This window comes from Silurus aristotelis (genome assembly GCF_946808225.1).
Source record: "Silurus aristotelis genome assembly, chromosome: 20".
Classification (NCBI taxonomy): domain Eukaryota; kingdom Metazoa; phylum Chordata; class Actinopteri; order Siluriformes; family Siluridae; genus Silurus; species Silurus aristotelis.
Genome location: NC_139593.1, coordinates 700,940 through 713,439, shown reverse-complemented (window position 1 = coordinate 713,439; position 12,500 = coordinate 700,940). Strand labels below are relative to the sequence as shown.

General features: G+C 41.8%; 1 protein-coding gene across 4 annotated transcripts in view; it reads right to left on the bottom strand.

The window, feature by feature from the left end:
• The window catches only part of mslnb (mesothelin b), a 47,956-nt gene that overhangs the window by 24,923 nt on the left and 10,533 nt on the right, over positions 1-12,500 (bottom strand). For 3 of the 4 annotated variants that reach the window (XM_083521693.1, XM_083521695.1, XM_083521696.1), the window contains exons 10-27: positions 12,253-12,327; positions 11,861-12,093; positions 11,624-11,690; positions 11,056-11,199; positions 9,722-9,918; positions 9,532-9,635; positions 8,767-8,876; positions 8,348-8,524; positions 7,635-7,663; positions 7,368-7,465; positions 6,730-6,752; positions 6,609-6,630; positions 6,432-6,459; positions 4,936-5,021; positions 2,983-3,128; positions 751-962; positions 363-466; positions 154-263 (exon numbers count right to left, since the gene is read on the bottom strand). In XM_083521693.1, coding sequence (XP_083377819.1) covers positions 154-263; positions 363-466; positions 751-962; positions 2,983-3,128; positions 4,936-5,021; positions 6,432-6,459; positions 6,609-6,630; positions 6,730-6,752; positions 7,368-7,465; positions 7,635-7,663; positions 8,348-8,524; positions 8,767-8,876; positions 9,532-9,635; positions 9,722-9,918; positions 11,056-11,199; positions 11,624-11,690; positions 11,861-12,093; positions 12,253-12,327 — 1,965 coding nt within the window. The remainder of the gene's footprint in view (positions 1-153; positions 264-362; positions 467-750; positions 963-2,982; positions 3,129-4,935; positions 5,022-6,431; positions 6,460-6,608; positions 6,631-6,729; positions 6,753-7,367; positions 7,466-7,634; positions 7,664-8,347; positions 8,525-8,766; positions 8,877-9,531; positions 9,636-9,721; positions 9,919-11,055; positions 11,200-11,623; positions 11,691-11,860; positions 12,094-12,252; positions 12,328-12,500) is intronic. The other variant, XM_083521694.1, reaches the window with a different exon arrangement.

The window sequence follows — 12,500 nt, the reverse complement described above, 5'->3', positions numbered from 1 at the left end:
CACACACACACACACACACACAATGGTGTTGTGATAAAGTACCTTTTGCAGCTACTCAAGTTTTAAGGAGAGCATGCAATATGTGTGTGTGTGTGTGTGTGTGTGTGTGTGTGTGTGTGTGTGTGTGTGTGTGTGTGTGTGTGTGTGTTGTACCACTGAGAAGGCAGGGTTTAGATTCTGGAGTTCAGTGATGGTTGCAAATTCAGCAAAAGGTCCAACATTCAGTTTCAACCAATCAGAGCTCTGACCTCCAGTATTACACCCTAAACACACCGATAATCATCATCATCAATACCACCACCACCATCATCATCATCATCATCATCAATATCATCATAATGTATGTGTGTGTTTGTTTAAACCTGCTGTGTTGTTGTTGCTGAGGAACGTGTGGATGAAGTAGACATAGACAGACATCTGAGTCTCAGTGGACATGGCATTAATCTGCTGGCTCAAAATTTGAACACTACACACACACACACACACACACACACACACACACACACACACACACACACACACACACACACACACACACATATACACACACACACATTTTGTTGACATATGTACTTTATATTATATGCTTTTCTTCGGGTGTATGTCTGTGTGTGGGCACCTGTATTGTGTATGTGTGTGTGTGTGTGTGTGTGTGTGTGTTTACCTGTGTGTGTGTGTGTGTGTGTGTGTGTGTGTGTGTGTGTGTGTGTGTGTGTGTGTGTGTGTGTGTGTGTGCTTGTATACACTCACATGCTCTGGTAGGTCTCACAGCTAAAGTTGAATTTGGAGATGCAGGTCAGGAAGTTTGATGAGGTGTAGGGTAAAAAGGGGCGGAGTCTGTTCCCGAACCACAGCTGGATCAATGAATCATTGGTAAAACTGTTTGGACTGAAAGTATTCAAGATGACATCAGCAATCACATCCAACATTTCCACCACCAGGGGAGGGGAAAATGGGACGGTCTATAGGGAGAGATGGGGGAAGAGAGAGAGAGAGAGAGAGAGAGAGAGAGAGAGAGAGAGAGAGAGAGAGAGAGAGAGAGAGAGAGAATATGTGAATATTATATACAGTGGGTACGGAAAGTATTCAGACCTCCTTAAATTTTTCACTCTTTGTTATATTGGAGCCATTTGCTAAAATCATTTAGGTTCATTCTTCTTCCTCATGAATGTACACACGGCTCCCCATACTGACAGAAAAACACAGAATTGTTGACATTGTTGCAGATTTATTAAAAAAGAAAAACTGAAATATCACATGGTCCTAAGTATTCAGACCCTTTGCTGTGACACTCATATATTTAACTCAGGTGCTCTCCATTTCTTTCGATCATCCTTGAGATGGTTCTAGACCTTCATTTGAGTCCAGCTGTGTTTGATTATACTGATTGGACTTGATTAGGAAAGCCACACACCTGTTTATATAAGACCTTCCAGATCACAATGCATGTCAGAGCAAATGAGAATCATGAGGTCAAAGGAACTGCCTGAAGAGCTCAGAGACAGAATTGTGGCAAGGCACAGATCTGGCCAAGGTTACAAAAAGATTTCTGCTGCACTTAAGGTTCCTAAGAGCACAGTGGCCTCCATAATCCTCAAATAGAAGACGTTTGGGACGACCAGAACCCTTCCTAGAGCTGGCCGTCCGGCCAAACTGAGCTATCGGGAGAGAAGAGCCTTGGTGAGAGAGGTAAAGAAGAACCCAAAGATCACTTTGGCTGAGCTCCAGAGATGCAGTCAGGAGATGGGAGAAAGTTGTAGAAAGTCAACCATCACTGCAGCCCTCCACCAGTCGGGGCTTTATGGCAGAGTGGCCCGACCGAAGCCTCTCCTCAGTGTAAGACACATGAAAGCCTGCATGGAGTTTGCTAAAAAACACCTGAAGGACTCCAAGATGGTGAGAAATAAGATTCTCTGGTCTGATGAGACCAAAATAGAACTTTTTGGCCTTAATTCTAAGCGGTATGTGTGGAGAAAACCAGGCACTGCTCATCACCTGTCCAATACAGTCCCAACAGTGAAGCATGGTGGTGGCAGCATCATGCTGTGGGGGTGTTTTTCAGCTGCAGGGACAGGACGACTGGTTGCAATCGAGGGAAAGATGAATGCGGCCAAGTACAGGGATATCCTGGACAAAAACCTTCTCCAGAGTGCTCTGGACCTCAGACTGGGCCGAAGGTTTACCTTCCAACAAGACAATGACCCTAAGCACACAGCTAAAATAACGAAGGAGTGGCTTCACAACAACTGTGTGACAGAGCCCTGACTTAAACCCAATTGAGCATCTCTGGAGAGACCTAAAAATGGCTGTCCACCAACGTTTACCATCCAACCTGACAGAACTGGAGAGGATCTGCAAGGAGGAATGGCAGAGGATCCCCAAATCCAGGTGTGAAAGACTTGTTGCATCTTTCCCAAAAAGACTCCTGGCTGTATTAGATCAAAAGCGGGCTTCTACTAAATACTGAGCAAAGGGTCTGAATACTTAGAACTATGTGATATTTCAGTTTTTCTTTTTTAATAAATCTGCAACAATGTCAACAATTCTGTGTTTTTCTGTCAGTATGGGGAGCTGTGTGTACATTCATGAGGAAGAAGAATGAACCTAAATGATTTTAGCAAATGGCTGCAATATAACAAAGAGTGAAAAATTTAAGGGGGTCTGAATACTTTCCGTACCCACTGTATATGCCAACAGCCATCTGCCATCATATATATATATATATATGAATATGAGAACAGTTGATTGTGGTAATATGATATAATGTGTTCAAAAGCTCCGAATATCGCTGTCCGAATATCGCTGTCTGTCTATCCATCTGTCTCTCTGTTTCTCTATACATCTGTCTCTCTGTCTAACATTTGTTTGTTTCTCCATCAAGTTGTCTATCCATTTGTCTATCTGTTTGTCCATCTTTCTATCTAATCTGGTTGTCAGTGTGCGTGACTGTTTTGTTGTATGAGTTTGTGTTGTTTGTTGTACCTTGTTGGTAAACAGATCGAGGGCGGGGCCGAGGGTGGGGCTGACTTCCGTTAGAAAGATTTTCCATGTCTCTTTAGACACAACCTCGTTACCATAGAGATAACATGACAACAGCGTCACCAGATCTTCAGCAGATATATCAGTTAAACACACATGTGCACACACACACAAACACAGAAAAATCATATTCCTGAACACATAAGCTTTCATATTTGACAAAGTTTGTGTGTGTGTGTGTGTGTGTGTGTGTGTGTGTGTGTGTGTGTGTGTGTGTGTGTGTTGTGATGACAAGCTTTAGATCCCCGCACAAATATGATCACAAGAGCCAGCAGAGTGCTGAACAAAAAGCGCCAGTTCAGCACTATGGTAGGGTGGCGACATAACAAGGCAAGGCTGGAGGTGAATTATAAGAGCAGCAAAAAGCATATAAAATACACCAAGGACACTACAGAGAGGAGTCTTCTTGGCAAGAGACGAGTATTTTCTTCTCTCTGTTTTTAGGTGATGACAGCGACCGCAGAGATGGCCCTCCACACTTTCACATTATGACTCGAATGTTTGTATTCACCACATTGTGGTCAAAACACTGGTCAAAAACACAGGTTGTAGAACAAAATCTCCAAGCCATCTCAAATCATGGAGCAAGTCCTTAAGCATTTTTTGAAGACTAACCTCCAGCTGCAAGGGGTCACTCAGAAGAAAGCAAGAAGTCTGCATGCCAACACTCATTAACTTTGGGAACTAAGCCCTGCCTAGAAAGCACAAAATCTCTTGACAACAATGACGACGGCAGATAAAGTGAAGACATCTCTACACACCTTTGAGTCACAAGAAGGCTGGCCGAAACATGACTGGGCGCAGTTTATTAGCCCTTGTCCTACAGGGGAAGCAGAGTAAGCTTATTACAGCCTCTCCTAGAAAACTCAATGAACTATGATACCCTAAAGGAGGAAATCTTGGCAAGTCCACAGATTTTTTTTTTTTTTTTAATCAACTTAATCAGGACCAGGCATGTGACCTGTTAATAGTGCCATGGACAGAAGCAAATCTGGTAATGCCCTGGCACACACTCAGCCACTAGGTGTGGGAAATACAGTGGAAAATCTAAGGAAACGTTTTCAGCCCACAACAAGTATTTTAGCCTGAAGAATTTGTTCTACTCCTAATCCCAGCATCACCAAGCAGACACAGGCTTTGAAAAAGTCAGGCCAGTGAACAATTGCATGCAGCAACCAGGTAAGAGAAACATTACTCCGATATACCACATAAACCTACTACTATTCCCATAGAATCTCCAGAGTGCACCTTGGTCCATAAGGGTGAGGATCTAAACCCCACACAATGGCAAGAAGTTGCAGAGCTGGTGGTATATAGGGTCCCTGAGGCCCGTCAGATAGCTATAGAGGAGGATGTAAACAAAATGCTACGGGACGGAATTATTGAGGAATCAACCAGCCCCGTCCAGCCCCATCGTGGTGGTGCTGAATCTGCTGTGCAAAAATTTCCTTAAGCCCAACAGGTCCCAAAGTTTGATAGCTACTTAATCTCTAGGGTAGACAGCCTGGTGAAACACCTGGGGAACACCAGATTCATCTCAAACCAAATTTAGCACCACCAGCAGGCACTGGCGGTATTGGGAATTTCCCTTTGGTCTCCATGGAGTGCCATCCACCTTCCAATCGCTCATGGACATTGTCCTGCATTCACATCATTAATAACCACCAATATATGCAGCAGGAAACTGATGTGATGGTTACTGTGATGATTAGCCTCAGCCCCCCATACAAAGAAGGCATTTTCCAAACAGAACGGCGGCAGGGTGCTGAACGAACAGTGACAGGTCACCATAGTTAGGGAAAGCCCCAGAGCACATGGTAGCGGTTTGTGTGTGTGTGTGTGTGTGTGTGTGTGTGTGTGTGTGTGTGTGTGTGTGTGTGTGTGTGTGTGTGTATACCTGAGCACATGCGTATTGTGTAATATTGAAGCTACAGAGTTGACTCCCGTTATGTGGTGTTTTCAGGTAGTCCAGCAGAGCATCACTTCAACACAAAGTAAAATACCATTACTGTAGAATGTGTACACACACACACACACACACACACACACACACACACACACACACACACACACACACACACACAGCTTAAGTATGTTATTTCTCTATCTAACTTTTTGTCTGCTTAGCTGATGTATCAGTGTGTGATGGTCAGAAGTGTTATCTACAGTAGATGTCTCTGCCTATTTGCTTAACTACAGTCGTGTGTAAAAGAAAGTACACCCTTTTTGGGTTTTGTGTATCAGGACATAATAAACATTATCTGGCTATATGAGCTAAAGCCAACCTCAGATACATAACAATACATGGCACATTACAGTGTCATTATTAATTTTTTGAAAAAATTGACAAAATGAAGAATCCATGTATGAAAAACTAAGTACACCTCATGTTGATTCAGCAGCTTGTAGAACCAACTTCAGCTGAGGTAACTTAAGGTACTGGTGTTTTGTTTGACTTAATCAGCTCCACAAATCGCTGTGGAGCAATTCTGGCTCATTCTTCTTTACATTGTTGCTTCAGTACATTGAGGTTTGGCTGGGATAAAGCAACACCTTTATTTCGTCCTCTTTCAGCAGTTCTCTTTTTGATTTGCTGAAATCTTAGATGTGCTGCCATGAAAAAAAGCTTTCTCCTGCCAATCCTTCAAAATAAACCACACTTGTTGTCTTTTTTATAATTGAACTGTTATGAACATTTAGTTGTTGTTTTTGTGCAATTTCTCTGAGCATTGCATGGTCTGGATTTCTGGGTGAATTTGCTGAGGCATTCTCCTGGGGAGATTGGCAACTTTATTAAATGTTTTACACTTTTGAATAATCTTTCCCACTGTGGAATGGTGGACTTTTTGGAAATGACCTTATAACCCTTCCAAGATTAATGGGCAACAACATTTGCTTCTTTGCTGATGTTTCCCCACTTTAAGTTTATTTTTGTAAAATCAATAATGACATGATGTAATATCATATGTTGCTCTTCATCTGAAGTTGAATGTACCTCATTCCAAGACCTGATAAAGACTTTTTTACTGGCAAGCCAGCCAGGAGCTCAGTGGGTCAGCAAAGGTCTGAAAAAAGGTCCGCCATTCCGGCTAAGGTGCTGCCACATAATAAAAGGTAGGCAGATGGCTGTTATATTCTAAAGTCTGTGTTATTTAGTCTGTGGCCTGAAGGGGAAGTTGCCCCGTGTGAATGGGGCCAAGTCATAATCACTGATGTTTATTATGATGTTTATTATGTCCTCATATGTCAAACCTAAGAACTCAAAGAGGATGTACTTTCTTTTTCACTTGACTTTTTCACGTAATTGTTTTTCCACCATTTACTTGATAATTCATGGTGATTCAGTGAGTCACAGGAAACCAGAGGCGTCTTATTAAAGTAAAGCTAATTACCTGTTCACACCATCACACACTGCAGACCCTGAAAGAGACAGAGTAAGATAGAGAGAGACAAACAGAGAAAGAGAGTGAAAGAGACAAAGGCAGGTGATGATAAATCTTCTCATCATCTAAATGAAATTTCATGAAAGAGTAAATTGTGCTGAAGCTCAGAGAGAGGGAGACTCTGACCGTTAATGGCTGTGGTGTTGCACTGTGGGGAAGAACATAAGCATGAGCTTATATCATTTACAACAGTTCTCATAGAACTGGAAAAAAAAAATATTTAATAAGACAAAGCACACAGTCTCACCGGGCCACTGTAGGAGCGACAATCTGAGGAGACATATAGAGAGAGAGAGAGAGAGAGAGAGAGAGAGAGAGAGAGAGAGAGAGAGAGAGAGAATGAATGAATACAGGTCATGATATAATTACACAGAAATGGCAGACACAGTGAGCAGTAACATGTCTGTGTGTAAGCTGTAGGAGATGTGGAGAAGGTCTTTGCTGATGTTTGTTAGAGATCATTAGAATTACCTTCATACATAATAACATGATGATGTTACTGTTCCCTCTGACTGCACGGAGTGTTTTATTCCTCTTCCACCACAGTCATTTACCAACTATTTATTTTTATTGTATTGTCTATAAATGCTATAAATGCTTGTTCCCTCAACAGCATCCCTTCATTCTCTTTATTCTTTATTCTCTCTCAGTCCATCATGTTAGTGAGTAACAGTAATGAAGTGTAAACTCCTCTGTCCTTAAAACGTCACAACACTCTGTTACACAGCGCTCACACTGGAGACTCCTTCATAACATTACACATTTCTCCTTCACTCTGATCAGCAGAGGGTTAGAGATGAACCCTACTGTGAGAGCTGCTGTATCACCTCCTGACCAATCAGAGTGCAGATCTCAGCAGTGTTGTGGTGTAAATGTGTAACAGACCTGATGGTGTGGTCTTCATCAGGTTATCAATGCTAATCAGAATCACAGCTTCTTCCTCTTCGTTTGCAGACAGAGAAGCAAAGTGGAGCCAAGAGAACCTGAGGCACACACACACACACACACACACACACACACACACACACACACACACACACACACACACACACATTAACGTTAACACTTTTCAATCCCAAGACTTTATCCTGAAACCTCTTCACACTGTCATGCTGATTCAGGGTGTGATGCAGATGTTTGGGCTGGACTTACATTTCCTGATAGATCAAACAGTTCTTTATCTGAAACACACAACAGAGCAGACAGGATCGTCATGAGAACATGTTATCAATTACATACGTGATACAGAATATTATAGATATTTTCATGTTATTATTAATTTGTGTAGGAATTTACGATTAATATCTAATCTCATAAAACTTTATCAGATACCATCATCACATCGTCTTCTGAAAATTGAAACTGGACTGGTCTTAATTAACCTAATTAAGTTGAATAATTCAGTAAAAAGATTAGTGCAGGTACCAGTAATGTGTATGTTGTAAATATGTATGTATACATACTTAATCACATATACATTACACAGTGAAATTCTTTCTTCACATATCCCCTGGAGCACAGAGAGTTAAGGGCCTTGCTCAAGGGCCCAAGAGTAGCAGCTTGGCAATACCGGGGCTTGAACCCCCAACCTTCTGATCAGTAAACCAGCACCTTAACCACTAAGCTCACACAACCCCATACATACATGTATGCATTGATAGATTTATGAATGTATGTATGTATGTATGTATGGATGGATGGATGGATGGTTGGATGGATGGATGGAAGGATGGAAAGATGGTTGGATGGACGGATTGATGTAGCTACGCTGATAGGAAAGCTAGCTGATATCAGGTAAACCCTACAGTGATGCCACTCTATAATCAGGATGAGTTTAATACTCAATAATACAGAACAATCATAACCGTGTCCATCTCTGAGATAAGGAAGATGAGCTGAGGAAGATTCTGCCTCATCGTCAGTGATGTCAGCATGTTGCTGAACGTGATGTCAATCAGCTGCTTTTTAGCTGGAAGTTGAGGCAGGTCTTCAACGATGATCTCAGAGACTTGTTTTAGAGTGAGGGCGTTGAAAGCCTCCAGCTGGATGAGACATGATTTAAATAAGTAAGTAAGTATGATGAAAGTAGGCAGAGGAACATCTGATTGTTGCTAAATAAACAATTATAAGGAACTACCTTATAGGCAATAAACTCGCACATTCTTTTATTAAACTTATTAACTCTTTATCTGTGTGAAGCTGCTTTGAGACAATGGCCATTTTAAAAAGCGTTATACAAATAAAATTAAACACAACAGAATTGCTGCTGATCTTCTGTACTTACAGCATTAAACTCAGGATTTAGTAGGTACATCTCCTGCACTGTAGCAAACTGAGAGAATCCACCAAGGTTCATCAGGATCCACTCCAGACTGCTGTTACTCATACACCCACCTGCAGGAGGCCACACTGAGTCACTTTACATTCACATGACCACTATGCTGAAGATTATGATCTTAATTTTCCTCCTTCTTTTAGACTTTTAGAACTTTTTTCTTTCACATTTTCACATTCATGTCATTAGGCAGAAGCCCTTATCTAGAGCAACGTTCATCTATCAGATATTTTTTACACCTGAGTAGGTGAAGATTAAAGGACTTTCATTAAGTGCAGAGGAGAAAAATGGCTGCTTCAGGATTTGAACTCACAACCATAATATCAGAAGTCCAGCATCTTAAGCACTGAGCTTTTACTACCCTGAAGAGGATGGTGAAACAGAACAGAAAGAAAGCTTTTTCATGCATCACGTCTAAACCATACCTCACTTCTTCTACCAATTGTTACACTAAAATGCTGTCCTGCTTCATTCCAGCACTGGCTCTCTTGCTAATAACACACAAAGGCCAGTCTGCTGGGAGACATTTCACTGACATCAACCCCCACATTATGCTCTGGGGCGTGGAATCTGATATGGAGATGGTGAAGGACCAAACTAGAGATGTACTTATAATATCTGGAAGACCTTTCTGTGAAAAACATAAACATCTAAAAGTATTAATACTAAAATGTGTGTATGTGTGTACAGCATTTAGATGATGAACAGTAGTACCTGTGGAGTTTTGGTGGAGAAGGAACGGTATGATGAAATTCTCATAAACCACCTGAGTTCCATTCACTGGCATCAGGAACATATTGTTGCTCATCTCCCACACACTGAAGGAAAAATTCAAATCAGTTATCCAGGATCCCAGTAGATCACCCACTAGATCACCGAGTGATGAGGGTAGATGTTGACATACAGCGTCTGGAAGGTCTGGCAGGAGAACGGTTTGGCACTCAGGCAGAGCAGGTAGTCAGGCGTCACACTCGGTAAGAGAGGCTTCAGTTTGATATGAAACCACATGGTGATAAATGCTTTATCCGTCAGGTCAGTGTGTGTCGGGTTGTGGATTCGATCAAGAACATCTCTGAAAGGAGAATCTTCTGAACTAAAGTTCTGGAAGAAATCAGCACATATAACATACATTTACTCAGTTATTACAGTGTCAGTTGTGTAACATTGGTGTGTCAGTAGTTTAACCGTGGTGTGTCAATAGTGTAGTAGTGTGTCAGTAGTGTTTCAGTGGTGTGTCAGTAGTGTTACAGTAGTGTTACAGTGGTGTGTCAGTAGTGTTACAGTAGTGTTACAGTGGTGTGTCAGTAGTGTAACAGTGGTGTGTCAATAGTGTAGTGGTGGATCAGTAGTGTTGCAGTTGTGTGTCAGTAGTGTAGTGGTGGGTCAGTAGTGTTGCAGTTGTGTGTCAGTAGTGTAGTGGTGGGTCAGTAGTATAACAGTGGTGTGTCAATAGTGTAGTGGTGGATCAGTAGTGTTGCAGTTGTGTGTCAGTAGTGTAGTGGTGGGTCAGTGGTGTTACAGTGGTGTGTCAATAGTGTAGTAGTGTGTCAGTAGTGTTACAGTTGTGTGTCAATAGTGTAGTAGTGTGTCAGTAGTGTTACAGTGGTGTGTCAATAGTGTAGTGATGTGTCAGTAGTGTTACAGTGGTGGGTCAGTAGTGTTACGGTGGTGGGTCAGTAGTGTTTCAGTGGTGTGTCAGTAATGTTACAGTGGTGGGTCAGTAGTGTTACAGAGGTGTGTCAGTAGTGTTACAGTGGTGGGTCAGTAGTGTTGCAGTGGTGTGTCAGTAGTGTTACAGTGGTGGGTCAGTAGTGTTTCAGTGGTGTGTCAGTAGTGTTGCAGTGGTGTGTCAGTAGTGTTTCAGTGGTGGGTCAGTAGTGTTACAGTGGTGTGTCAGTAGTGTTGCAGTGGTGGGTCAGTAGTGTTACAGTGGTGGGTCAGTAGTGTTACAGTGGTGTGTCAGTAATGTTACAGTGGTGGGTCAGTAGTGTTTCAGTGGTGTGTCAGTAATGTTGCAGTGGTGGGTCAGTAGTGTTACAGTGGTGTGTCAGTAATGTTGCAGTGGTGGGTCAGTAGTGTTTCAGTGGTGTGTCAGTAATGTTTCAGTGGTGGGTCAGTAGTGTTACAGTGGTGTGTCAGTAATGTTGCAGTGGTGGGTCAGTAGTGTTACAGTGGTGGGTCAGTAGTGTTACAGTGGTGGGTCAGTAGTGTTACAGTGGTGTGTTACAGTGAGCGCACCGTGTTGGCGATCTGGTTCAGAAGTCTGTTCAGGCTGCTGGAAAGATGCAGTATAAGACTGGTCACTGTTTCCTGTGTGAGTGTTAGATTAGTGCTCCCTGCACACTCCAGCACCTTTGCCACATGCTCCATCACATTTGCCACCTGGAACGCCAGTGCAGCATGTTACATCATTACACAGAAACAATGCTAACTTCAGAATCAGAATCAGAAACTTTTATTGCCAGGTACAGCAAAGGATTCAGCAAAAAGCACTTTACAGTATTAGGAATTTGTCTTGGTGTCAGGTGCAAAACTTATACACAGATATGAAATGTGTACACAGTTTTTAAATAAACAATAATAAATAAAATGAAAACTGTATGCAGAAAGTGGCTTTGAACAAGGAGTAGTGCAATTTAGAATGCAAAAGTGAAAGTAACTGTCCAAACATATATATACAGACATGAATTATGTACACGATCTATACCAATCAGAGGCATAATTACTAAAACACTAAAACTCATTATACTGCATACATTTGAGTGTTAAATCATAATATTTAAAAGAAGTAAAAGTTGTTGCTTACTGCACATGCTCCATCCAGACTGACACTGCAAGTGTCTTGAGTTTCATACACTGGATTCTGCATATAACTACACAAACACAGGAAGATGAATCAGACTGAACCTAATCTTTTCAGTATTCTAGATTTAATGTTCTTTACGTTCTCATTTTGTTCCTCCTTAAAAAATGAGTTGCACAATTTTTACAGAAAGAGGTTTTCATCATAGCATATTATACCACAGTCAGGAAAAATACTTACAACACATTATGAAAGACAGCAGCGAGGTCATCTGGAATGTCACTGGTGAGGTATCTGTTCAGGACAGGAACCACGACATGTGTGAACCAGGAGTTAACATCTGAAGCGTTAAACATCGTCTGATCCAGCTGCTGATTATTGCTGGTGTTTTTATATGGAGCTGCGAGCTCTGCTAGTGTCCAGCCAAGCATTGCCTGTATGAGAGTCGCACTCCTCATGCTGCTCAGGTCCTGCTGTAGAGAATTGAGAGTTTTAATGGTGGTTATTATATTAATCAGGGCAGCTAAATATCTGCTTATAGCCCCAGCATGGGGTACTTATAGACCTGTTACCTGGTCTTATTTTTAAGTTGTTTTGGACCAAAAATAAAATGTATGCATTTAAAGGTCTACCTGATGTGTGAGGGACACAAATTCTCTGACGAAACTCCCAACAGGTCTAAATGCAGTCATGATGTCGTTTACCGTCTGAGGAAGCAAAGTCACATCAATACCATATATTATATCAACTTCACTCACATTAAACACCATGGTCATGAAAACAGAGTGCACTGGAGACAAAAAGCTACAAAGCCTGCTCATGAACTTGAACACTTGTGTGGTCTGATGAGACCAAAACCAAGCTTCTTGGCCACACTGGT